We start from the raw sequence: 25,806 nt of genomic DNA, 5'->3' as shown, positions 1-25,806 counted from the left end.
AAATTACTCCAAGATCCACAGACCTAGTAGTGTCAATAGGCCAAAGTCGTATTTTTTGGAAAAGACAAAGGCAAGGCATAATGTTTCTGTTTATGGGCGATAGGTGGCATTATTAGTGTCTCCAACTCAGTTACAAACACAGTTCTATGAACCATGAACCCTGTATCGGAAAACGCCCGCCTTCCACTGTACAAACCGAGTCCTCTATAGAATAGCATAGGGGCTGTGAATTTGAGAACACTCAAGCGTATGAACCATTCGAACATAAACTATTTGTTTTTAAACTGCGCCACCTATTGCCAATAAGCGAAAACTAAATTGACTTTGGACGTCATTTTAGGCCTATTGACGCTACTCGGTCTGGGTGAATGTTCCTATGGCAGTTTTGTTCGAGTCATACAATTCTAGAGCCAGCGCTTACGCAATTAAACTAATTTAATGGTCGTTATAAATAACGAAACAATACCTAACATGATAACACAACAATAATCCACGCTAAAACCTGAATCTAGAAATATATTCCGAATTGAAAAAAATCTATAATGAATACCTCATGCACTAAAATATTAGATGAAAGCCATTGCTTTTTACCACGGTGATTTCCAACCTCCAAATAAATCCTCAATTTCTTTAGCAATGGCTAAAGTTAACCTGTCATTATATGGCGCAGCGACCACTTGTACACCCAATGGCAGCCCCTCACTGTTCAAGCCAATTGGACACTGAGTCGCTGGAAACCCCAGAGCGTTAAATATTGCGATGTATCCTTGGTTAGAATTCTTCGCAAATTGTTCTTGATGAAATATAGCGGGTTCGGGTAAAGGGGGATAAATTAACACGCCGTCTTTACCGAGTAAAGATATTAATTCACTTTTTAAATCATCCAACATTTTTAAATTTTTGGATAATTCTGGTTCTCTGAGACCCGAATGCCTGCGCCAAGCTATTAGTGAAAAAATCATGTGAAAAGAGTGATTCGATAAACCGAAGAAACACTTCAGTAATTCCCAATAAGGGTTAATATCGTATCGCCCATCATTAAGGAAATGTTCTATTTTTGGGGCTGCCGCTGTTGACAACTTGCTGAACCACATCGGCATGGCATTGTTGAAATGTGGTATTCTTACGCGTTGAACTTTCAGTTTTCTCTTATCTTGAAGTTTTTTAACTACCTAAAAATTAATTAAGTCTTAGTATAAAAATCACGTTTTGGTTACGAATTGAATAGAAGGGAATAGAACTTGTTTTATAAAACTTGTTATAGGCCTCGAACGAGAAATATTTGAAATAATACAAACCCAATTCAGAAATTACAGGCGTTTTGCGTTGCCACGCCGTGGTACTAAATAAGTTTATTTTCACAAAAAAAAACATCGTTAGAGGAAACCCAAGAATCCTGCATGTACTATTTAACCCGAACACCAACTAGCTTCGCCTTGGCGAGAATGATGAACTATGATATAGCAACGTGCCACTATGCCTTAATTGCTTCTCTGTAATTTCCGAATCGGTCTAAGTTAGAATCCCGAACTGCAATTCTTGATGGCAGCTTCAGCATAGAGCAAACTTTAATAGGAGAGAAATGCGATTTGAAAAATACGTAGAAATTTTGCGAAATTTGGGCCAGGGGGAGGGGGGGGGGTAAGAAAAACCAAATATCGCTTCATGAAGTTCATGTGTTTTTCGGAAGAACATGCTTCGCACACACTCCACTAAGGCATGCTACTGCACTTGAAGATAGCGGCGAGTCACTGCATGATGTGGAATGTATTTCACCCCTCCCCCTTTGATATATCTACACCATCTCGTTACTGATTCTTTCTCCGGTATAGTTTACTCTACAGTGTCAGTGTAGAAAAATAGTTACCTTAATTACAGCTTCATTCATATCAGGATGAATTGGAGTGGTGTATGGTGAGTCTATGTACTCTTCCGTGAATAAAACTGTGATATTTTCTACGTCAACCTAAAAAACAATTGTAAGGAACATCGGTCTCGGAATGATACCACTCAATAGCACAAGGGGATAACCGAAGAAGAATGTATCCTCCTAATACTTTTTATGTAACATGATTCTTACCAGGCTCATGCACCTTTTTGTTGCTGTCCTACTCATTAAACTTCAGATAGGGCATCGCACCGTGCTAAGGTGAATTCTATAACTGTTTGGTACTAAATCCATAGCAATCAACCCGCAAACCTTGATTGTCTTGACGTGGGACAAAAATCCACAAGCGCACGCGCTTTGGCGAATAGTTAAGGGCTAATAGAGTAATTATGCGGGAACTATTTATCGCGTATGTGATTCGGCTTAGTAACCTTGTGCACTCCAAATGTAAAATGATGTTGGGAAGAATCATGTTACAATTACCCCGCTTTGTGGTACACTTCTCTCGAAGAGAACAATATATAATTCTGATAATAGTTCATTACATTTTCGTCTAGTTTAAGACGTTCATCATTTTGACTTAGAACTTTCACCATGGGTAACAAATCATCAGCGTAACGACACATGGGCCCAGTAGTGTTGTACATTTTCTTACCAGTGTCATGCGAATTTGGGTACTGTCCATTAAGAGGAATTACACCTTTTGAAAATACCAATAATTAAGTTAAAAACATCGTGTGTATTTGGAATTTTAAACCGAAAAACATTTGGTTTCACTTACCTGGTGTTGGTTTGTGACCGAAGATTCCGCAGCAAAATGCAGGTGATCGTATGGATCCACCTATATCATTTCCTAAACCTATTACGGAACCAGCGGAAGCAATGAGTGCAGCCTCACCGCCTTTAAATAAAAGATTTCATTTCTCAGGCATACTTCATAATCAGTTACCATAAGTTCATAAGATATGTTCCATAATTTGTCACTGGTTACTGAGAGCTTGTCATGTATTGACGTGGGTCATAGGTTCTCGTACAGGTGCTGTCAAAGACTTAGTACAGACTAAATAGGAAGATGGAAGTCCCGCAACACCGAGTGTTGTCAATTATCGCTGGTCGTTCTCGAACTAGCTCTCAGTTAGTCTCTAGCATTACGAAGTATAGGTAGTGTTATGCTTATGAAACATATCTTCTAAACTTATGCAGTTACGAATGAAAATGGCCCTACCCGAACTTCCTCCAGGTATCCTTGTTAAATCGTACGGATTACCAGTTCTGCCATAAATATTATTGTTTGCATCCCACCAAACACACAACTCTGGGATGTTAGTGATGCATAAAGGGATTGCTCCTGCTTTTTTCATTCGTTGTACGACTGCACTGTCTTCACTGGATATTCTGCCTTTTCTATAAACCACTCCACAGTCTATTGTTAAACCTAAATTAGAAAATAAATTTTGTACAATGATGGTAAAGCTATGCTGGTTTGGTTTTAACCGGCGCTAATCGTGGAAAATATAGGCCAGAAAAGTATAATAAAGTGTGTGCCCAAAAGGGTACCGTCTGGACCGAAGTAGCCCGGATGGCAAAATATCATAGAACATTTTCGACTCAAAATCACCCTTAGAACCCACTGTACTTAGGTCATACCAGAAGTTCAAAAGAAATCTTCCATACATATCTTATAAACGTATCCTACAACGCTTTTAGGAACATATAACCAGTATGCAGGGTGTTTTTGAAAAATCCATCAATAATGAAGGAGCGTGTTTATTGGGCCCAAGTTCTGAGTGGAAAGTATCAAAGAACATGGGTAGTACAACATTAGGTTACGAAGATGTGCCCCCCCCCAAACATTGGCCCCTAAAACGAGGAAATATCCAACAATGTAGAGTACGACTTTAAACCGAGTAACCAGCTTGTTTAGAACTATTAGACAATCTCAATAGCCTTCAATCTAAAAACGTTTTGTACCTTTACTCGACAGAAGGGTATAAAATGTGTAGAAGTATGCCTACGACGGTAATGTCAAGCCAATCCCAAGTAAAGGAAGGGGGCAAGAGACGTCCCACTGAAGTCCTAATGATAGACACTTAAAGACGATGAGATTATGCAGTTACGCTATTACATAATATCAGGAAAAATAGATACGACCCAATTTTGATTTTTGAGCGCGCGTACCTAACTTTTATAGTTCGACTATAGTAGGAAAGGCAGCCGGCGTTGATTATCAGTCAGTCAGTCGGGACTTTGACTTATATAGATAACGTAATCTTTAGTTTTGAGTACGGGTTTAACCTTCACAGATCGTAGTTGAATGAACTAGGCCTATATTTTACAAATTTTGGAGGAAGTGCGAATTCAATACAGTTAAGAGCGTACGAAAAAGGAATTACAAATCAGAGCAATGATAATATCAAATTGCAAAGCAAATAGATGTAACATTAAGTGAGACACCGGGGTGGATGGACGCCTTCCAAAGTGCCCAATACAATGCTTACGACACGAAGTCTCACTTTATCCCTAGATTCATATTCTGAGTAATGACTTCTTCGTGTTCAGAGCTTCGATTTGCTTGCGTACTCGAGCTAGTATTGATAGGTTGGAGATAGCGGGGGGGGGAGACACCTAAACTAAAACTTCCACCCAAGAGATTCATGCCACCCCATATACACTGCTCTCTTAAACAGTTCGTGGCTTGCGAAATGAAAATCTCTCTTGTATTTCTGGCACCCGATTTTTCTTAGGAGCTGACGCAAAGGAAGGGGGCAGGAGACATAATGATATTTACTTAAAGAAAATTATCGGCTTATGATATTACCTTTAATTCCAATACTGTTTTTAGCCGATATTGGTACTCCCAGGAATGGAGTTTCTTTCTCAATTTCAGCAACTGACTTTTTTGTGGTGGCCAATTGTCTGTCCGCTTCTCTGGCTTCATCCAATGCACTCGTAAACCGATTTTCATTGATGGCATTAATAATGGGATTGACAACTCCGCTTCGATTAATGAAGGCTTTTACGACATCTTCAGAGGAAACCTAAAGGAAAGGAATGCTTTTAGAAATTACGTAATCTGTGTGAAAAAAAATAAATAAATATAACAATACCTTTCTAGTCCTAATCAATTGAGCCAATTTAGTCGCCGATTCAGACAATAGTGGCTCATTATAAATAGGCGGTATTAGACCTTGTTTCTTTCCATTAAAAATTTTCAAGAATTCGTGAAATCCGAAATGAAATACTCTGAAGAAAATAGTTACTAAAAACTCAACTACGCCCATTTCAGCATAAAAAAATTACACTTGTGTTTCGGGGATCGCTTTGAACAGTTCTATTTTAATTGTCACACGTCTTACATAAAATTCTTACTACTATCGTCGCTTCAAAGTTATCTTTATTGGTTATCGTTATCGTGACCTTTGTCAATCAAGACTATGTTACCTAAGAGGAAACGAGTTTTGTTTTAAAATATTAAAAATGAATTGGAATCACGTGGACTCTTAGCCAAACCAAAAAGTATCTACAGTCCCGCAGTAAACTAGACTAGAGGGAAAAGTTGCTTATGGCCTTCTCTTAATAGTGCCTTGTTCAAATTGCGCGGATCCAAACAAATGCGGATGTCATTGCCTGGTTTGGGAACCACTACCATTGGATGAAGCCATTCTGTGTGTTCGGTGACAGGAACTATGACCTGAGCAGCGACCATGCGTTGTATTTCGGCTTGAACCCGTGGAATCAGTTGGATCGGGATTTTGCGGGCTGGTGTTCTTGTTGGGATCGCATCCGGGCGAAGTTTCATGTGATATTGTCCCGGGAGTTTTCCTACCGTGTCAAAAACATCAGGGAATCTCTTCATTATTTCTTGTGGCGTGCTAGTCGCAACATCAGGTGGCACTGTGCAAGAATGTAGGGACGCGGTAGCTTGCGGTGGAGTCCTAATACCAACGGCAGGTTGGAGTGCCATGAATGGGGGAATTGCGCTATGTTCATTGTGTGGTAATCTTGTGATTAGGCCGAGTTTTCGAGATGCACTCGCACCAATGATGGGAGTTTGATCCTTTGGCGTTATATAGAAGTCGAGCGGTATGGAGGCGAGGTTTGAGGAGCAGATGAGTTGAGTCATACCCAGAACCTTGACAGCATGCCCAGAATATGCTTTGATTATGTGTCTTGGGGTTAACATGGCGGGCCGTGGATGTAGCCGAGAGTACAGTGCTTCCGGAATAACGTTGACTTGGGAGCCCGTATCGATTTTAAAGGTGGTCGGTGTATTCGCCACCATGAGTTGTGCCCGCCAGAGATGGTCATCTTCCAGATTTGCAAATGTTGCGTGTAGTGTCAGAGAAGATAAGTACAAGAATTCGTCATTTTGGATTGGGTGGTTGTCGTCATACATTATTTCGTCTACACGTCGGATGTTGTGTCCGTGTTCTTCGTCAGTGGTACGGGAAAGTGGTAGATAAGCATTAAGTTCATTGATGGCACGGCAAACAGTTGACCAGTGGTTCGGTCCTCCGCAAGCCCGACATGTGGATCCCATCGCGGGACATTGTTGTGATAGGTGTCGCAGACCGCATCGTGTGCAGGTTGGGTCTGAAGATGTAGAATTCTGGCTTGGTCGACGTCGTGGCGGCATAGCGGATCGAAATTGCGAGGTTGGGCGGAAGTTGTTCCTGTCTGGAGCGATTTGGTGGTAATTGTTGTTGCGAGTCCTTGGCCGACCCCGTTGTGCATGATATTGGCTTGTAGATTGGCGGTCGCGCCAGTGTTGGACGTTAGTGAGGCTATTCACTTCATGTACCATAGAACATTCCTGCTCTGGCTGTCCGTATGAGGAGGTGAGTATGGATTTTGTTGGATTGATTACTTGGGCCTGCTGCATGGACGTTTCCTCAGCTTGGGCTATGGCTATAGCTTGGCCCAGCGAGAGTGGTTCCAGTTTTAGTAGTTGTTTTCGAACCTCGGCATTGGTGGTTCCTATCGCAATCTGGGTGGCTACCAGCGAGTCCGTCAGGTTGGGTTTGTCCAGATCACATTGGGCTGCGAGAGTTTTGATTTTCGTCAGGTAGACATCAAATGGTTCGCCTGACTCTTGTTTCGTTGTAAAGAACTTGTACCGAGAATAGGTTACGTTTTGATATGGTTTATAATAGGCGTCGAAGGCATCATAGACGTTTTGTAGCGTACGATTGACGATGGTGGATGTAAACGAGAGTGTTTTGTAAATCCGTAGTCCCTCCGTACCGATGACGTGTAGAAATACATTAAGTTGCAGTTCATGCTCTTCCTTGTTAAGTTTTGAGGCAATGGCGTAAATTTTGAAGCGTTCCTTGTAAGCCACCCAGGATTCCGCTGGACTGTTCCCAGGTGTAAAAGGTTCCGGACTTTTGAAGGAGGCCATCATATTTGTAACGATACGCGAGTGGGTGGTTGGGCATGAATTATAAAAAATATCCCACTTCTGACACCATGTTGTAGTTTTCTAATTGATTATTTTAATAAACGTTTGTGCATAATAAAAGATTTATTTGTCACGATAAAAAGTACGCGTTGTTACATGGTAGCTGATCTTAAGAGAAGTGCTTCCTTGAAATATATCTACCGATAAGGAAGACTCGGTTTCACTCTTGTTTTATCTTATGCCAATAGATAAAATAGTTTTTTACATTATACAACAATGGCCAATATTAGTACGCAGGAAAACCGAATTACATTACAATTATCACAAAAACCGAAAATATTAGAACGCCCAAACGTAGCACAAGCCGAACTATATTCGTCGTAAAGTAGAGAGCTGATTTTTCGATCAAAGACACAATAGAAAGCTGAGCACTTCGAGCAAGTTAAATAGAAATTTCAGTATTTTTCCTTTCATTGTAAATACAATCAGGGATCCATGTAATTTTAGAAGCAGGAATAAAGAACGGTTAGTTTTTACTTCAGTCCGACTCATAGCCATTTCCTTTTTACCTCTGTCGCTATGACTCGCCTTTTCTTTCATACCCTCCACACTTTTACCTTTACCCAAAACGAAGATAAAGGGGCTTAAAAGTGCCTAAATTTCTTCGAGAAAAGAGTGTACGGAGTGCTTTTGTCGAGAACACGGAGTGTTCAACTTGGCGGGTGCACTGAGCACCCAGATATCGCTTAATCTGTTTTCCGGGTCCTCTTGCGTTGCACAGAGACGAGACACACACGTTCTCTCTCACCATAAGTTTATAAGATATGTTCCATAAGTGTGTCACTCGTTAATGATAGCTTGTGATGAAGTGACGTGGGCGATACGTCATAGATTCTCGTAAAGCGACGCCTGGTGAGGCGTTGTCAAAGGCTTAGTACAGAGTAAATAGGAACATATCTTATAAACTTATGCTCTCACTCTTTCAACCCGTACTTCAAAGTAAATATGTGCTTCTTCCCTTTGGCGCCCCTAACATGCTGGCTAATCTTATAGACCCCAATTTTACCTCGTCAATCATAACTCGTCCACGGTGGCGGAGCTAAAACCAGCCTTTGATAAGCTTAACGGGCCAGTCAACTCCACCCCTTGACTATGAGAGCATCTAGGAGCAATGGTTTAAACTAAACCACAGCCGAGACTTACTACAATTGAAGTGAAGTATACGAGTACGTGAACAGTACATTTTCCTAACAACTATGCACTGAAGGAAAAAGTTGGCTTACGAGTAATAAACATTTACATGGATAATTTCACAAACAATAAAGAGCTCTGTTGTACAGTGGCCTGCATTAACTGCTCTTATTTTACTGTGAGAGTAGTTCACTACAGTTGTACTACAGTTGTACTACAGTTCTACTACAGTTGTACTACAGTTGTACTACAGTTGTACTACACGTAGACAAAATAAAACCAAAGTAGACCCTAAGTTAAAATAATACTAGAATGAGTAAGTTTTTCTTGTTGGAATCTTTCACAGGTAATTTTCTAAGCCTTTCTGCTTGAATTATATATATATATATATATCTTAAATTTACCATTGTAAGATTACGGTTACATATAAATCTGTAATTACGGACGGTAAATTACCGTCTCACATCTCATTCTTTAGCATAGCATCAGTGATTCTTCATAAACCTATGGAAGAAAAAAAACTAAACAACCTTTGACGATCCCGGTTTTTTTAATTAATTCTTAAATATAAAGCAAACGTGCTATAGAGAGGAATCTACCTCGTTTTCAGGTCCCTTTAGAGAACCAGAATTCATGGGCAACGGTATCGTGAAGTAGTCATATAAACAGTTCCCGTATGAGCGGTCCTCTTAACAGTGGTCCTCATAACCGCGGTTTCCCAAATAGTGGTTTACCGAAAACGCAGTATACCAGTTACGGCAGTTCCTATACAGCGGTTCTCGCAAACCCGGCGTACCGTTTAAGCAGTTCCCAAGTCGTTTATGATGGTGTAGGCAAACCTCTTTGGTGTAGGTTTGGTCATTTGAATCCCAGTAGTATTAGGGTCAGTTTAGGTTAGGCTTGGTTATTTGAACCCCAGCAGTATTAGGGTCAGTTTAGGTATTGTTATTCCAACCCGAATAGCATTAGGTAAGGTTAGGTTAGCGTATAATTATCTTGCTGTACAGTACTTAATAGGTAATGTGCACTGTTGGGTTAAGAATTGTTCAAGCTAAAAACTGCTATTTCTAAAACAGCAATTTTGAAAAACCCCGCTGTTTTTATGGAATTGCGGTTGCCATTTCGGTAACTGCTCATGCAAGGTACACCGGTTATTATATACGTAAAAACACTGTGCTTCTGAGACAGAAGATTAATGAATAGAATACACAAGCATTGTAGAAGGGACAATTGTATGCAGAGTTTGCAGACACTTGTACGGTAGACGCTGCATACTCTAGTCTCTACTCTTTCATGTAAACATAAGCTTTTAAAATACGTTATATTTGATTTCAAGCCATGGAAGTAGGGGATCTTTCCGCAATAAATAAATTTTACAAAATTCTGGAACTTCTTTGGCATTTCATTTTACGATGTTCGGTAAGCAGCAAGAAAGGTTTAATTCCGCCAACATCGGAGGATATTCTACTGCAGCCAGCATTCAAACTAGCTGAAAAAATTCGAACTAAACAGGTGAGTTTCATATCAATTAAAGTTTGATAGCAATTAAGACTTTTTTGCACAGTCGCGAATAAACTTGAAAAGGTTCTTGTTTACAGTATGTTCCAATATAGTACCGAAAAGCAGTGGTTTCTATGGGCGATTTTGAGTCTAAAATGTTCTATGACATTGTAGAGTTATGATTGGCGCATTTTACGGATGAAGCCTTAAATTTAAATAATTGAAAGATAACGCTAATTTAATTAAGGGGTAATCCGCATATAATAGCGTATGTGGGCCGTGTTAGTCACAAATTCTAGCCTACGACCCTGCTTTTTAAAAACAAAGGGAACCATTTCGCGTCGGTAGTTTCCCATATAATTTAATATCAGGTTACAATTAGACGCTGCAAATGGTCGAAATAGCATTTTATACAGCACATTCGGACTTCAGCAATCAACTGCATTTACCATCTACTCCCCATGTTGCACAGCGTAATAATTAAAACAGATACCCCTTTCAATAGATAAAGTCCGAGACCATTGTCAGAGCCTTCGTGAAACGGATACAGATAGTGAATCCGTTTATAAACGCAGTCGTCGATGAAAGATTCAATTGCGCTTTAGAGGACGCAAAAGCGGTTGACGCTCTAATTGACAGTTACGATGAAATTCCAGATAGCTTAAGCATCGATAAACCACTTTTGGGAGTGCCTTTTACCACCAAAAACAGCATTGGTGTGAAAGGTAAGTTCAGTTGCTGATAACATTAGTCGGATCAATCATAATGATCTTATATATTTGAAAAAGTGGTTCGTTTCGTTTGTATGTTTGTTCTTAGTGCACAGTCACAATTTGTTTCCGAATCTGACCAAACTTCATGTTTGAAACCAGTAACACAAGGGGAAGGTTAAATAAGTGGTTTGCTTGAACTCATCTAGGTTGGGGAGTCGTACCGCTAGCCATTATGTAACAGTTTAGCTACGCTTAATTGAATTTAAAAGTTGCAAAAAAGGCTGCTAAAAACCACATCATGCAGATATTTCATGCGTGTTTGCACAAATACTATTAGTGTTTAGTGTTTACATAGACCAGGTACTCTTCCTGCACACCGATCCCTGTCTTCCCTGATTAATCGCTTCCACTCAAAGACTAGCTGGCCACTGTAGCGTGTAAAAATAAAGGTTTTTTTTTTCTATTTAACTAAGGGTTAATTAGAGATGCTGGTGTGTATCACAAAAAAGGCTTTAAAGCTGAGAAGGACTCTGAAGTTGTAAAACTGATGAAGCAAGCAGGAGCCATTCCACTTCTCGTCAGCAACGTTCCCGAGATGTGCATCTGTTACGATAGCTCAAACACAATTTATGGAAGGACAAACAACCCTTATGACCTTACGAGGGTGCCCGGGGGTAGCTCTGGTATAAAATTATTTTTTAAATATTAATTATATCAGCATCAACAAAACTGTCCTATCTATATTCTTCAGGTGGAGAAGGCGCTCTTTTGGCGTCAGCAGCCTCTGTAATTGGTTTCGGATCGGATATAGGTGGAAGTATTCGAATTCCCGCATATTGTTGTGGAGTTTTTGGGCACAAGACATCAAAATGTACAGAAAACTAGCTTCAAAATCCCGTATTCACTCTAGAGGTTATGAAAGATCAGGGATTCGTGTAATTTTAGAAGTAGGAATAGAGAACAGGGTATATTGGGCGCGCGTCCAAGTCCACGACGCCCTTCCCCGAGAAAAGAAAAAAAAAAGGCGAGTCATAGCGATAGAGGTAAAAGGGAACTACGTATTTTTCACAGGAGCCGACATTTGTTTAAATGTTTTGGAACCAATAAGAAATTCACGCTCAGCCTTGTACTATTTCACTTGACTAATTTTATAATAGTTAAACAATTCACCCAAAGACTATATTTATTACGGCTCGATTACTTCATACTTATCTAATAAAAAAAAAGAGAAACATATATTTTCAAACCTTTATAGTCATTGTGTCGAACGAAGGCCAGTTTCCAACGAGTTTTAATTCTGAATTGGAGAACTACAACTCTACTGGCCCAATGTGCAGGTACGCTGAGGATTTGCTGCCTATGCTGAAAATACTTGCCGGAGAAAATGTTAACAAGCTAAAATTGAATACCAATGTAAACTGAATGAATGAATGGGTAATTGTACATATTTTTTAATGTAATTGAGTTTCCAGGTGGATGTGACAAAACTTGGCGTTTTTTTCATTGATGATTATTCATCCAAAGGATTTGTATCGAAGATCAGCCCAGTCGTAAAGAAATCAATTGAAAAGGTTCGGGTTTATGATAAACAGAAACAATGTATTCTTACCACTTGCAACGCGTATCTTGTTGACTAGCTCTTCTGGTGTTTGGTACTAAAGTGGGTGGGCTCCTCCCAATCATGAACGCATTATCTCAAAAGGGACCGGAAAACACCTGCCTTACCCTGCACAAACCAAGACCTCTCTAGCCTCAAAGAGCTTATAAATGATAGAGCAGTAACCTTGGCTGGATTGCTCTAGTTTTGACAGTTTCTAGGGGGTTTTTTGGTGGGGGGTTATAAAGCAAACGCGCTCTATAGATTAATCTACCCCGTTTTCCGGACCCTTTAGAAATCAAGCGTTTATGTCCAAATCGAGCAATTTTGGCTATGTTTATTACGCATGTCATTTAAGGCTACACATCGCACCATCGAGTATATTGTCCAGTAATCATACCAGAATATTTTATGAATTCTCGCAAACGATGTGAAATAACAAATAACTTGGGATCTTTTACTTTTACTTCCATAGGTTATTCAATACTTGGAAACAATCTGCGAAACTAAACCGAAAAGAATCAACTACGTGGTTCCGCAAGACTATCACAACTCCATATATTATACAAAAGTGACAGAAGGGACGAACGTTGATCTTTTTGAGAAAGTGACTGGCAAAGAGAGACGAGAGTTTTCACTTTGTATAGAGATTATCAAGTCCTTGTTTGGCACATCAAAGCATACATTATTCATCTTGATTTGGTTGTTGCTGAGAGATTTCGTTAAGACATGGCCGAAAACATACTACGAAAGAAACGACCGCTATCTTACCGAATTGAGACAACAGCTGGATGATCTATTGGAAAATGGTGTACTCGTAGTACCCACACAACCCGAACCTCATTATTACCACGGCGAGAAACTATTCAAAATGGCCAACGAATGCTACACTAACGTTTTTAACATATTAGGATATCCTTCGACTCAATGTCCAATTGGTTTAAGTGACGAAGGTATGCCTTTAGGAGTTCAAGTGGTTTCTAAAACCAACAACGATCATTTGACGCTCGCTGTAGCTTTAGAATTGCAAAAAGCGTTTGGAGGATGGAAAATGCCCTAAACGGTCATTAGGGATGTCAGTTGGTAATTCAAGTTTTTCCCACAATTAAAAACGGTTGATTACACGTTTTTAAAACTTACAATAATTTCGCATCTCTAGATACCATATGATTAATCAGACCATTGACATTTTTTTTTCGGGTGTTTAATTTGTTCAAATTATTTAATTGCACGATTTAGAACCAGAAAACTGGTTTTTCGTGATTTTAAAATTCCCTAGGAGCCTATATATATTTTATGTGTTGATTTTTGTATTTTATCTATTTCGGATTTGATTGCACGATTGCTATATTACCAGCGCCCTAATTAAATATTCAACATTAAGCTGAACTGTCTAATTCTTTCTTCAAGAACTTATTTAAATCGCCTAGCTTGGGGGCGACATAATCGGGCAAAAGGGACGCTTTTTTAACGACGTCATCCGATTTTTGAAGCTCTTTGAGCTCATTTTCCGATGTGACGCCAGTCATTGTTAACAAAGTTTTAGCTCCAATACATCGCCCAAATGCGATGTCTGTGTTCATTCTAAAAATCAAATCAATAGACCATTCCATTAATTCCAGTAGAGAAGCAAACACCACAGGGGCGGGGCTTCCTTGTTGGGTTATTTCCTTCTCACCCAGAATCAGCTAGCCGGAAATAACCAAAGAGGGCGGCCCCACGCCTGTGTGTTACTTTCTCAGAAATACGTCAATGGAATGGTCTATTGCTATGGATTCCGTAATAGAGCTATCTCAGAAGCTTTAGTGTGACGTCACCTATGCTATTTGCCCTTAGTACCAAAGAGGTACCAAACATGGCCAGCCACTGCCAAAGCTAAGCCCGTAACGTATTACCTAGGCACTGACGTCACAACTGAGATAGCTCTATTTGTGGCCATGTTATAGATTAAGCTTGACCCCCCACTATCTATGAAGGAAAATCAGCCAGTATGATTAAAACCGTCTCTGTTAAACTTACCTGTCACCAATCATTAAACATCGTTCAGCGTTAATTTCAGGGAAATTAAACTTGATGCATTCAAACATGAATGGGGACGGTTTCCCCAAAATGACCGGGTTTCGTTGACAACCAGTTGTAACAGCCGACACTATGGTTCCAGTTCCTGCACACGATATGAAAATACTCCATCAACTACACTTCAGAATGTAAAGCAATGCAGGAAACGCTAGTTTGTCTGATGCTCCGATTGGATGAAGCAACATAACTTACGCGATTCTTTACCATTACGAAAAACACATAATTTTGTCATGAAATTATGTACTAACATGAATGACTATGTCTAGCATTTTCTGCAATCCACTGTCCAAAGCGGAGCTATATTTTCGCGTCACACGAGTGACGTAAATTTTATAATCAGTAAGAAGCAAACCTGGTTATTTGGGTGTGTCTTTCTCCTAGCACACAGCATAGCACACTCGAATATTGCGCTCACATACGCAAGCTGCTCGCGCTATTATGTTGGCCGGGCAGTTTGCGGAGCGCAGTAGTCAAGTTAGCTACGATACCACTAAATAGGTCCCTCCTATAGCCGTGTAAGAGACAACTAGGCTAAGCGGTGTTTCGAAATTTATGACAATGGTGTGCATTCAATTATCGGAGCACCCTATTGCAGTTCGATATAACTACTTCTTACCTGGAACTACAATAGAGCTGTTCGACTTCGAAGGAAATTGTTCGTCCGTATTGCTAGCAATGTAAAGGCACTTGGGATCATTCAAATACGATACTGCTTTGGCCAACTTAAGATAGCTAATATGATCATCGTACGCCACTACTACAGCACCAACCTTAAAAGAATTATGAATTTACCCTCATTGCCCTAGTAAGGGCATATTTTATCTTACATCTTTATCAAGTTCAATGCCTTTATTTAAAGTGTCTTGCCAACTTGATTCTATAGGATCAGGCTAATTCGGATTTTACATCAATTAACACGATTATTATTGAAGTCAAGTGATATCAAAAGTTCGTAGTTAAAAACAAAAAGTATTCTTCATTGTCGTGTCGTATGAGAAACCCCCCCCCCTACCCTAATAATAATGTCGACCCCTCTGCATATTATTATCTTCACGACCGTAGCACAGGTAATATGCGTGAATAGGCTCACTGTTATAGCCTTTTCATCCTGTAGGCTATAATATTATAACCTAGTACCATAAGTTCATGAGATATGTTCCGTAAGTTTGTCCCTGGCTGAATTTTTCGATTATTCGCCGAATTCCCCCCTCCCGCTTGGTAGTACAACAATCATTAGCGATTAGCTCAACACTGCTGGCTACTGAGAGCTTGTCATGAAGTGACGTAGGTGCAACTTCATTAATTCTCGTAAAACGACGCCTGGTGAGCAGGTGAGGCGCTGTAAATGGCTTAGTACAGACTAAATAGGAAGATGGACTACAAAACCGAGTGTAGTCAATTCTCGCGTCGTTCTTGAACTAGCTCTTAGTAAGCTTCTAGCATTACGAATGTATGCCTGTACTAAGGATGAACGTTTGTATCTCCACGATAGAGTACTATTTTCTATAAACCTCTGACCTCAACAGGGCTCTACTCTGAATGGTTGCTTCGTATAGGGGTTTGAGAGGAATGTAGTTTGCTTCTCATTTTACACGGCGTCAAAAGTAAATACAATGGGAACTGCGAACGAAGTACACTTTTTGTTTTTATTTATGAACTTTAGGTGATACTACCTACACCAATAGGAAGATGTTTAATTCCCGCTTTAGTCAGTTCTTGCGAAGTTCCCGAGGTTGCAATTAAATAAACTTTCTTATCAAAGCCCAAAGATTTTAAATATGCCACGACGCAATAAGAAGTACAAAACAACTCTTTCTAAACAAACAATAATTATCAGTCGTAAAATATATTTAGATTGCTGAAACAATTTTACTTCGTAAGCTTCAACCCCAAGTTTTTCAAATTTCTTCATGTATTCTTCGACACATTTAGTGCTGTTGTTCGTCACAAAGCCGATCTTCTTGCCCTATATTGATGGCATTTTCAATATGGTTAAAGGGACTGTTCGGACCGTAGCATAGCGGGTGGGTAAAAAAGTATTGGGGGTCGGACAGCCCCTTTAAGTTAGTGAATTTTTTGGTTTTATTAATAAATATTACTCCGTTGAGTCCGAATACAAGCAGAAGGGGATAATAGAAGAAGGATGACACTCTGTATCCTCTCAATAATTTAGTTATGTAACGTCATTCTTCACATGCTCTCCCCTTTTTGTTTGCTTTCCCGCTCATCAAACTTCCGATGGGCATCGCATCGTAAGCTGAATTTTATAATTGTTTGGCACTAAATCCCCAGGAATCAACCCACAAACCTTGACTGTCTTGACGTGGGACAAAAATTCACAAGCGCCTTGGCAAATAGTTAAACGCTAATAGAGTAATGATGGGGGAACTATTTACATGGCGTATGTGATTCGGTTTCGTAACCTTGCTCCAAATGGAAAATGATGTTGGAAGAATGACGTTACACTTTGTGGTACACTTCCCTCGATGAGAAGTATAATATACTTCTGATACAAGTTAAAATACGAAAATTTCATTTCGGGATATTTTAACCGAAATTCTAAAAATAGCGTCATGTAGAGCGACGTCGAATAAGATGTCAAAAAATTGGTATGCATTGAAAAAAAGCAGGTAAATCTATTGTTGGTTTTAAGATTTAACTACTAAGACCTTTCGGTTTTTTGTACAAGATATTTTTTATACAAGATATTGTATATGATTTAGAGAAGTAAGTAATTATTAGTTTTAAAGATTATAATCTTCGCTATATTTAAATACATAATGGCTGAATTAACTTAGTTTGAAAAATTTTTAATTCGAACTTCGCGTTGAGTCGGTGACAGACACACACACAGACATGTCCAGTGTAATACCTCTCCGTGACGTCATCGTCACACGGAGCGGTAAAAATTGCTTTCTGCGAACACGTTTGCTCCGATTTGTAAACTGCGAACGCGGTGACAGACACACAGAACATCCAGTGTAATACCTCTCCGTCAAGTCATCGTCACTCGGAGAGGTAAAACGCGTGTAAAGGTTTTTCCCATATATCTTTCATATAGTAGTAACGCCAGCAATATAATAGGACTCATTTCGCCCCCACATCCCTCTCTTAATTTCTAAGCCGGTTTTGTGGGCCGGGCTTGGTTTATAGCTTCGGTTGTCAGGACGCGCTTTAGCTCCTGAAAATGATAATCTCTTTCGTCTCTTGTAAGCACGCTCAAATCTGCGTTACATAGAGACTTAGCTGTACGTGTGCTGACAACCGAAGCTGGAACAGAGTATATATCAAATAATAATAATCTGCCGTTGGAGATAGGGAGTTGCCTATCATACAGCCTGAAAACAAATTTCCTCGAGCGCATTTTTAATCCATGGTTTAGAGAGCAGCGATATATTACTCGCGAGGTAAAACCCAAGTTCTTTGGGTAAAACTCGTCATACATAATGATTAGTCTAGCCCTTTCCACAAAATCCGCCTAGATACGCTACACCATAATTCCTATTAGCTGTATACATTCTTGGTAACGGAAATAAGGTTAAAAACTCTTTCCTCCCATTGCAAAAAAAAAATGTTTTTGGTTCATTAGGTTTCGGTTTTTATGATGCAGCAAGGAAAGCAATGGAGAATACGTGTATGGGTTCCCGCGGCATTTCATATTTCCCGCTCAAAACAACGCGCATCCCATAAGAAAACCAAACGAAAAATACAAAATCTATAATTTTCGCTTACCAACTTTCTGAAGAGGGCAAGTGTTTCAGCCGAACCAGGGAGCATATTGTCATCAAGCCACAGAACGCCTTCGAAAGGCAATTAAAAGTTATTTAATTTTAAATCAAAAATTACGACTCTCCCTAGTCCCTACACCACGCCGGCACGCTTTTAGCTTATGGACAGCATGTTAAGGTAAAATATAGATTGTTACTATTCTGCTTCGACGTCTGCTAATTTTTTGGAAGACAGGTTTAAGGGAATTAAAGCTTGAACTGAAGTGAAATTGTGATACGGGTAAGAATTTTAATTTCTACTAATCGATATTACCATACTAGTTAACACTACAATCATTTATAATTTATGAAAACCACCAATGAAAATAAATTTTAATTTAATGCAAATTTAAGCTTACCATCACAGTCTGTTAAAACGTGATCAAACGAATTTATAAAATCTTTCCATCTATCGCTTGATTCAAATTCTTCAACAATCGATTTACACGACATTTCTAACTGTTATTCTCACAACTTACTAAACCATATACTGTACAACTAATCTAAGTGAAGCAGAAAGTCTCGGTGAGCACCTGACCCAATTTGCGTGGCACCAGATGACGCGATGAATCGTTGCCTACGTTAATCAAGGCCTGTATTTAAAATTGTAAGCGCGAGAAAATGAACATTTCAAATTCCAAGCGCGAGAAAATGAACATTTCAAATTATTTAGGCATAGGTCCAGCTAATAGCGCCTCAGGCGAGAGAATTTGGCAACTCAAATTTCCAAAATAAAAATAAAAATCGGCGTCGCGCACAGGCCTTCATTAATGTAGGCAACGGATGAATCATAGTCTAGTAATACAGTACAGAGTTGGTATAGACCGAGTATGAAAATAATTGTCTCTCTTATATCAAGGGTGATGGGACACTAGTTTAGCCAGAATATTGTGAGAAATGAAGTTTTATAGCTTAGAACTATTGTCGTGGTTTGAGTATTAAATGACAGAGTACCGACCATCCACTGAATTAAAACTATCCTCACCCATAGCCGACTCGATCACGTTTTTAACTGCACGCGCTTTATAAGCCCTTCCAATCGGTCTCAAAACGCGTATTTTAACCCAAAAGTCAAAGGAGTCGGCCTTTAACATGGCAATCTATGCGAGGGACACCGTTTTTTTTACCCTAATTTTGAAAATATTGGCTCAAATATCTTGAAATTTTAATGATATGTAGATTAAGGTTTGTCATTTTTGTGCAAAGTCGTAAAGTTTCTCTTTTATAGTTTTTTGTAAAACAATTTCGAAAATTAGCCATACCTAAAGGGCTTAGTCTTCAAACACTTTAAACGTGTTTTCTTCAGTTTCACTGGTTCGAATCTCTTGAAATTTTAGTGAGAGGCTTTTTGGAGGTTTTTAAATTATCGTGCAAATTTTCAAAGTGGTAGCTGATTTTCTTAAACTTTACTCGGAATATAAATACTCTGTGTCTGTGCTAGATGAATAAAAGATGGAGTGGTTGTCATGGTAAAATTGTATGTGACTTATTTGTGGCGGGAAATTTGCATTGTTTTCTGTGGCATTATAAGTAACATAACAGCGATAAGAATGACACTTCCCTTTGCCATAAAGCTAAATTTTCAAGGAATGTATATATTGATGTTATGCTTTCAATGGCAGAGTATATTTTATGAGGTTATTATTTATTCGAAGTCTTTGTGGCGCGCAAAATAGAGGGGTAGGACACTTGCCAAATTGTACTTAGATTCGTAATAGAGTAGTGTCGGTAGAGAGGGGAGTAGACGGTGTATCCCTTCCTGTAGGCGCGCTTTTGTAAGAGGGGATACTGTACGCGCCTGGTAGGGGGGATGACACTGAACTAAGAGATAGAAGGGTATGACGTTTGCATACGCAGAACTGACGTTACTCTATAGTAGCGCGGTTGATTTGCTCAATATTGTAAAATTCATATAACAGCTTTTAAAATTCCCAATTTCATATACTGTAAAATAGTTTTATGATCAAATAAAAATTATGAATGAAAATGAGGCTAACGAAGATGTTCGCAACCCATCTCCACCCCCTGACATTAACGGAGCTCCTGGTGATAATATTGGAACCACAGCGTTCAGTCAACATTGGTTATTCCAACAACTCATGGATCTTCTTAAGGTACCCGTTTCATTCAACTTTGAAACGGAACTAGAGTTAATATCTTCATTCGCCATTTTATCAATTTCAATTTTGCGCAACACCACCTATATATATAGTACGTAGATGATTCTGCCATGTCAGAAACGGACTGTCCTAGCGAGCTTGATGTAAAAGTTGAAGATTCTATGTGCGTTCTTTGGGACATGTCTGTAGAGTTGGTAAGCAAGCGCAAAAATTCTGACCAAATATAAATTAGTGCTATCAGAAATTAAGCAGTTTGTAAGATCAGGAAAAATGTTATTTTGATATCTGTAGGAAGTAGCAAACTTTCTAATGGAGTTTAAAGCCAAAGACATCTTTATGGGTGTTTTGGTTAAAACTCAGGCACCTAGATTACAGGTAGCATTTTAAAACTTAATCGTCTCCGGAGTAAGCGCAATTTAAATACTTGCATTTAAGGAAATTATCTTGGGTATTCTTGGAAACATGGCAACACACAAAGATATATGTGATCATTTCGCGTATGACAATGATTTCATGTTAGTTCATAATTTCTTTTGTAATTCGCACAGCCATAATCTTATTTGAATCTTTTGAAAAATAATTTTAACTGATCGCTTTGTGTAGGATATGTATTTTACAAACGTTAATGTCCGATGATACACCATCCTTAATTCAAACGTTGAGGTATGTGGCCGAAGTACACGGTATCAAATTTAATTGTAACATGACTCATCCCAACATCATTTTACATTTGGAGTGCACAAGGTTACTAAACCGAATCACATACGCGATAAATAGTTCCCTCATCATTACTGTATTAGCGCTGCTTAACTATTTGCCAAGGCGCATGCGCTTGTGTATTTTTGTCCCACGTCAAGACAATCAAGGTTTGTGGGTTGGATGCTGAGAATTTAGTACCAAACAGTTATAGAATTCACCAGAAGAAAATTTTCTTCTGAATTCACTCTATCACGGGGCCATGCCCATCTGAAGTTTGATGAGCGGGAGCGCAAACAAAAAGGACTCCTTCGCCTGGGAAGAATCATGTTACATAACTTACGTATTAAGAGGATGCAGAGTGTCATCCTTCTTCTATTATCCCCTTCTGTCAAAATGTTTTTATCGAAACAGGTTTCTGAATTCTTGCGTAGTCAGTGAATCCACTGGTACTAAATGGATTCAGCTTATAATTGAATTTGAAACCTGCCAAGATGTTTTGAAATTCGTTTTGTCCAGTTCATTGAAAGGTGATAGTTATTTTTTTGGCCTAGTAGAGTCAACCCGAAAAATATCGACTTCGCAATACAATATTCTGAAATGGTTACCATACGTTGTAATTTCAGTTGATCTCTTGAAATCAACCTTGAAACTTCTGTACGAATGTTTGGACAAAGAAGACGATTTCATTGTTAAACTTACTTCAGATGGATATTTGAAAGCTATCATTGATAGTGGACGTCAAATACTGTAGGTGTAGATTCACACCTTGTAATGCAAACTGGCAAAACTGAATGCCGTAATTTTTTATACAGTATAGTAAGAGACTTTGAAGCTCTAGATGAATTTTGGCACTTTGTACAATTATTAACGACCTTTTCGAACGCGTGTAAAATTCTTGGTAAGTGTAGTGTTACGTTTCGCTGCAATTTTGCAAAACTAATATTAATTTGACACAACAGAAATAGTTATTTTGAGCTCTGAGAAAACTTTTTTAAAACAAATGACAGTTTACTAATTATTAATTTTGCCATAAAAAAGTCAAATTAAGCCTTGGAAATTTGAATATGAATATGTTGTAGCAAGCGAAAATTCGATAATACTTCCATGTTTATGACTTCTTTGTAAATGAAAACCAAATTCTATACAGAAACATTCAGCGCTGAATTGACAAATTACGCTAAGGAATATTTAACGGAGTTAAGCATGGAAGATAGTTTGACTCCACCAGAATCCAGGCTTCCCGCAATTACAGCAGCATTTGCTACTATAAATGCTATTTTGGAAGTGTCCCTTCCTGAGAACCTAAAACACTTCGAATCACTGAAAGGTTTTGACATCTTTTTAAATACATAATAAATCTTTAGAAAATGTTGGATGAAATATAGGAACACATAGAAGCTGCACATGGAATTTTTGTAGTGATGCAATAATACTTTATATGTCAGCATGGTCTAAGCGTTGTGAGCTTACTATTGACAATCCGGTGTTGCTTCTAGTCTTTCACTAGTCTGATCAAATTCGTAACATGAACACTGGAGAATAAATTTTGGATCAATAAAATTATGATGAAAAACCAATTTTTGATCACTTTGGATCAGACTGATCATAGTGATAAGTCGATGATTAAATCTAAATAATTCAAACAAAGCGTGAAAAAGGTTTCGTTACATCAAATGGTTTAATCGAAACATTATCAAAGTTTGACACTATGTGATCAATTTTACTTCATCAAATTTTGATCAGACGCAATGAAATATCCAATTTTTCATCAAACTATTTCCGTAAAGATATTTGCCCTAAACCATTTTAATTTAAAGATTCACCTCTAATGGATTACTTTAACAAACTGAAACAACACCTTACCGAAACCGACCAAGAGACTGAGAGCTCGATAATAACAGAGACTGTCAATCAGATTGACAAACTTCTTGCCAGTTTGAATAAGGCACCCACTTAATTAAATTCTCCTTCCACTGCGGGTGTAATGGTTTTAGTTTTAGTTTTAGTATTATATTATTTTGATAAATGTAAAATAACAAATAATTTCCTGTACTTTTATTTCCCAAAGTAACTTTTCACGAAAAGAAAATTTAACTGTAAAATTTGTTGTCTAATGGACTAATTATGTATTTTATGAAAACGTTTCATTGAAATTCAAATAAATATTTATAAAATATTCAAATTTACTATAATCGCGAATCTGTGTAGGGAATTTAATAAGATAGTACTTTTACAGTTACTACAATTTACTACTAATTTTTCCGTGACACTTTTTGGCACTACAGACACCAACTAAGTGTATGGATACAAAAAGCTAGAACAGGAAATGAAGTCGGGACAAAATAGCCCTTCCATGGTAAACACGCCCTCATTGTCGGCCAATTTTTCAATGCCATACGGACATTTTATAAACAAAGTCATAAGCTACGTAGCTACTTAGTGGTAGATCATTAGCTTATGACTATATCGATACGTTTATGAATTTCGAACGCGCCCTTTAAGAACTGTTGCAGAGGTTTTAGTTGACCATTTCAATCCCCGATCATATTTACGCGTATACTGATTTTTGTTGCTTTAGGTATGAGAATAATAAGAACATTTGCCTAACCGTCCTTTCTATGAAGTATTCGTGTTAAACCAAAATAGTACTGTTAGTTGGGTAGGGTTAGGTTAACGTACATAAAAGCTACATTTCGTCCAATTACACCAAGTCCTCAATTTAATTAGGCCGACAGGTAAAAGGTTCTTTGCATTGCTAAAAACGTATTACCTGATTACAACTCGGTTACTTCAGCAAACGCCAACCTATAATCAAAACAAACTCGAGAAAATAGTTTTCGTACGCAAATGCATTGGACCCTTCTGACTTATAATAAGTAAACGCCTGACTCAATGGATGAAGTTTGTTAAAAGAGAAGTCTCGGGTATCTTGGATTATGTGGCAGGCTTCTAAAGGGTAACGTAAGGACGTCGGTCTTTTCGATGGGCTGTATTCAGTTTCATCAGAGTCATCCATAAGACCAAAATACAAGAATGTAGCTCCGTTACTCTTGATTTCCGTTCTGGAAATGTCATAATACGTTCTTGGTATCAAAACGTTTAAAGCCTGGCATCCTCCGAAAGGTGTAAGGTCGACTGTTTGGTTCAAACCCCATAATGGTTTCTTCAAGGCTTTGTTCGTACAATCTGCGTTCTTCAAATTTTCTAAAAATCCCTGGTCCTGAAAAGAGAGATATTGACTATAAACTTATGCAATTGGTCATTAAATTGTAAAACAGTTTGTGAGCGACAAAACCGGAGTTCTACATTTTTTGCTTGCATTAGGAAACACATTAAGATATCCTGCAACTTTACTACTTTTATTATTATACAAGAAGCGATTTCTAGTTTACTAGGGAGAAGGTATAAGATGCCTAAGTATTCGAGCGCAATAGTCTCAGTCCCCCTTTCAAAATATAAGGGGGGGTGTAAAAGGAGGTCTACACATGAAAAACTATTAGTTGTATCAAAAGTTTATGAACTTTTGGTTGTATCTACCTTAGGCGTTATTAGGGCTTTACGTGTCGTTATATCGATGTTGGTTGCGCCGTGTAAAGTCGTAGATTCTTCTCCAATGACAAAGCTTCCCGATAGAAAAAGATCAAACACGATTCCTTTACAGTTAGGGTCCTTAAAATAACTGTATTTAGAAATCCAAGTCCCAGTTCCATTCGTGCCTTCTTTAAATTGAATTCGTCGGTTCAGGAATACGGCTTCTGAATGAATCTCGCACCTTCGACTAGACCAGACACCCGCGATGGACAAAGGATGTATATACTTGGGCCTCAGTAAAGGCGGTCGGATCAATTTAGATTTTGCCACAAGTTTACAGACGCTACACGATCCAGACTATAGTACAAAATCAAATAATTGTGCCAAAGATAAATAAACAAGTTGGGATACCAAATTAAACCTCTCCGAGTCGAGACGAAATTAAGAGGTTTTTCTTAAATAATTGAATAAATAAATATAATTGATATTAATTATTTTAATCGTCAGTAATTTACCTTAATCCTAGTTAAGTCGTTTTAAGAAAAGTTATCACTAAAATCATTTTAAACATAGCTATTGTTGACGTTTGAATTCAAGGGTATGCCTCTTTAAGAACGTTTGGAAATTTAGAGTATATACATCTACTTCTCCGCAACGTCACCGTCACTCGGAGACGTAATAATGGTCACAAGCAAGTGTTACAACTTTCAGAGCTGGCAGTGGTTTTGGATAATTTGATATCAATTGCAAATGTTATGAAATATTCCCTTACTTTTAAGAGTGGTTGATGAAAATAAGTTGGTCTCGTATGCACAGACATTGAGGAGGAACTTTGAGACGCTCCAAGACTCAGGTACTGTTGGCCATCCAACACAACGTAACGCCATAGTTGAAACTCGCTGGAGGTCCAATTCAAAGCCCGTAACACGCACTCAATTTGGGCTTCCTTGTAATTAACATCTTCGTACGTGGAATCACTTGTGTTCCTTTTACTATAGCTTTCCTCGACGGAACTGACGTCGAAGAACTGAAACCGTTTGATGATGTTTCTGTTCTTGGAGTTAACAGTTTCGTTACAAAAAGCACCGATACGTCTTGTCAGAGAGTTAGCCGATCTTCTCGAATATGGAATAATTGTCACTTTAGTAACAATTGGTTCATCAGCTTCGAACGAACCGGGGATTAGCCACGATGATCGGGTGTTGCTCAGTCGTCCCTCGGTAGAAATGACGTAATAAGGGATGGAACACGAAATGTCCTTATAATGATACTGTCGCGAAACGAACTTCCTCGAAGAGCGAATGGTGTAACGACGCATAA

At 38.6% G+C, this 25,806-nt stretch overlaps 6 protein-coding genes across 8 annotated transcripts; 2 read left to right on the top strand and 4 right to left on the bottom strand.

The window, feature by feature from the left end:
• Positions 1-417: 417 nt before the first annotated feature.
• On the bottom strand, positions 418-9,385 carry LOC149588206 (fatty-acid amide hydrolase 2-like). Its single transcript, XM_089862862.1, has 8 exons — positions 7,571-9,385; positions 4,996-5,455; positions 4,707-4,926; positions 3,114-3,323; positions 2,670-2,789; positions 2,434-2,588; positions 1,868-1,966; positions 418-1,172 (listed from the first exon to the last, which is right to left on the bottom strand). Exons 2-8 carry the CDS (start codon positions 5,167-5,169, stop codon positions 588-590), a joined length of 1,563 nt encoding a protein of 520 aa, XP_089718988.1. The 5' UTR covers positions 5,170-5,455; positions 7,571-9,385; the 3' UTR covers positions 418-587.
• On the bottom strand, positions 5,427-7,292 carry LOC149588207 (uncharacterized). Its single transcript, XM_089862884.1, has one exon. It carries the CDS (start codon positions 7,290-7,292, stop codon positions 5,427-5,429), a length of 1,866 nt encoding a protein of 621 aa, XP_089719010.1.
• Positions 9,374-13,480, top strand: LOC149588205 (fatty-acid amide hydrolase 2-A-like). Its single transcript, XM_089862883.1, has 8 exons — positions 9,374-9,992; positions 10,486-10,705; positions 11,167-11,376; positions 11,445-11,577; positions 11,642-11,717; positions 11,858-12,106; positions 12,166-12,264; positions 12,766-13,480. The coding sequence occupies exons 1-8, from the start codon at positions 9,819-9,821 to the stop codon at positions 13,348-13,350; spliced, it is 1,746 nt and encodes a 581-aa protein (XP_089719009.1). The 5' UTR covers positions 9,374-9,818; the 3' UTR covers positions 13,351-13,480.
• Positions 13,481-13,603: 123 nt separating this feature from the next.
• Positions 13,604-18,636, bottom strand: LOC149588204 (phosphoglycolate phosphatase-like). 2 transcript variants are annotated; one of them, XM_089862870.1, is made up of 8 exons: positions 18,496-18,636; positions 18,102-18,169; positions 16,243-16,335; positions 16,047-16,184; positions 15,197-15,259; positions 14,986-15,139; positions 14,310-14,454; positions 13,604-13,874 (listed from the first exon to the last, which is right to left on the bottom strand). In XM_089862870.1, the coding sequence occupies exons 1-8, from the start codon at positions 18,587-18,589 to the stop codon at positions 13,670-13,672; spliced, it is 960 nt and encodes a 319-aa protein (XP_089718996.1). In that variant the 5' UTR covers positions 18,590-18,636; the 3' UTR covers positions 13,604-13,669. The 2 variants fall into 2 exon arrangements, with proteins under 2 accessions (XP_089718996.1, XP_089718997.1); XM_089862871.1 differs by lacking the exon at positions 18,102-18,169 and having other exon boundaries at positions 18,496-18,622.
• LOC149588203 (protein saal1) lies at positions 18,253-23,133 on the top strand. Of its 2 annotated transcripts, none has more exons than XM_089862868.1 (11): positions 18,253-18,377; positions 20,092-20,250; positions 20,349-20,450; positions 20,548-20,631; positions 20,692-20,771; positions 20,860-20,919; positions 21,367-21,482; positions 21,579-21,702; positions 21,768-21,853; positions 22,103-22,282; positions 22,773-23,133. In XM_089862868.1, the coding sequence occupies exons 2-11, from the start codon at positions 20,113-20,115 to the stop codon at positions 22,910-22,912; spliced, it is 1,110 nt and encodes a 369-aa protein (XP_089718994.1). In that variant the 5' UTR covers positions 18,253-18,377; positions 20,092-20,112; the 3' UTR covers positions 22,913-23,133. The 2 variants fall into 2 exon arrangements, with proteins under 2 accessions (XP_089718994.1, XP_089718995.1); XM_089862869.1 differs by lacking the exon at positions 18,253-18,377 and adding an exon at positions 18,522-18,661.
• On the bottom strand, positions 22,617-25,804 carry LOC149588202 (protein APCDD1-like). The gene is made up of 3 exons (XM_089862863.1): positions 25,259-25,804; positions 24,493-24,843; positions 22,617-24,175 (listed from the first exon to the last, which is right to left on the bottom strand). Exons 1-3 carry the CDS (start codon positions 25,802-25,804, stop codon positions 23,741-23,743), a joined length of 1,332 nt encoding a protein of 443 aa, XP_089718989.1. The 3' UTR covers positions 22,617-23,740.
• Between the last annotated feature and the right edge of the window lie 2 nt (positions 25,805-25,806).

Source organism: Phalangium opilio, unplaced genomic scaffold (genome assembly GCF_054372755.1).
Source record: "Phalangium opilio isolate 3A_F unplaced genomic scaffold, DU_Popi_V2 ptg000662l_1, whole genome shotgun sequence".
In the NCBI taxonomy this organism is placed as follows: domain Eukaryota; kingdom Metazoa; phylum Arthropoda; class Arachnida; order Opiliones; family Phalangiidae; genus Phalangium; species Phalangium opilio.
This window is presented reverse-complemented; position numbering and strand designations above follow the sequence as displayed.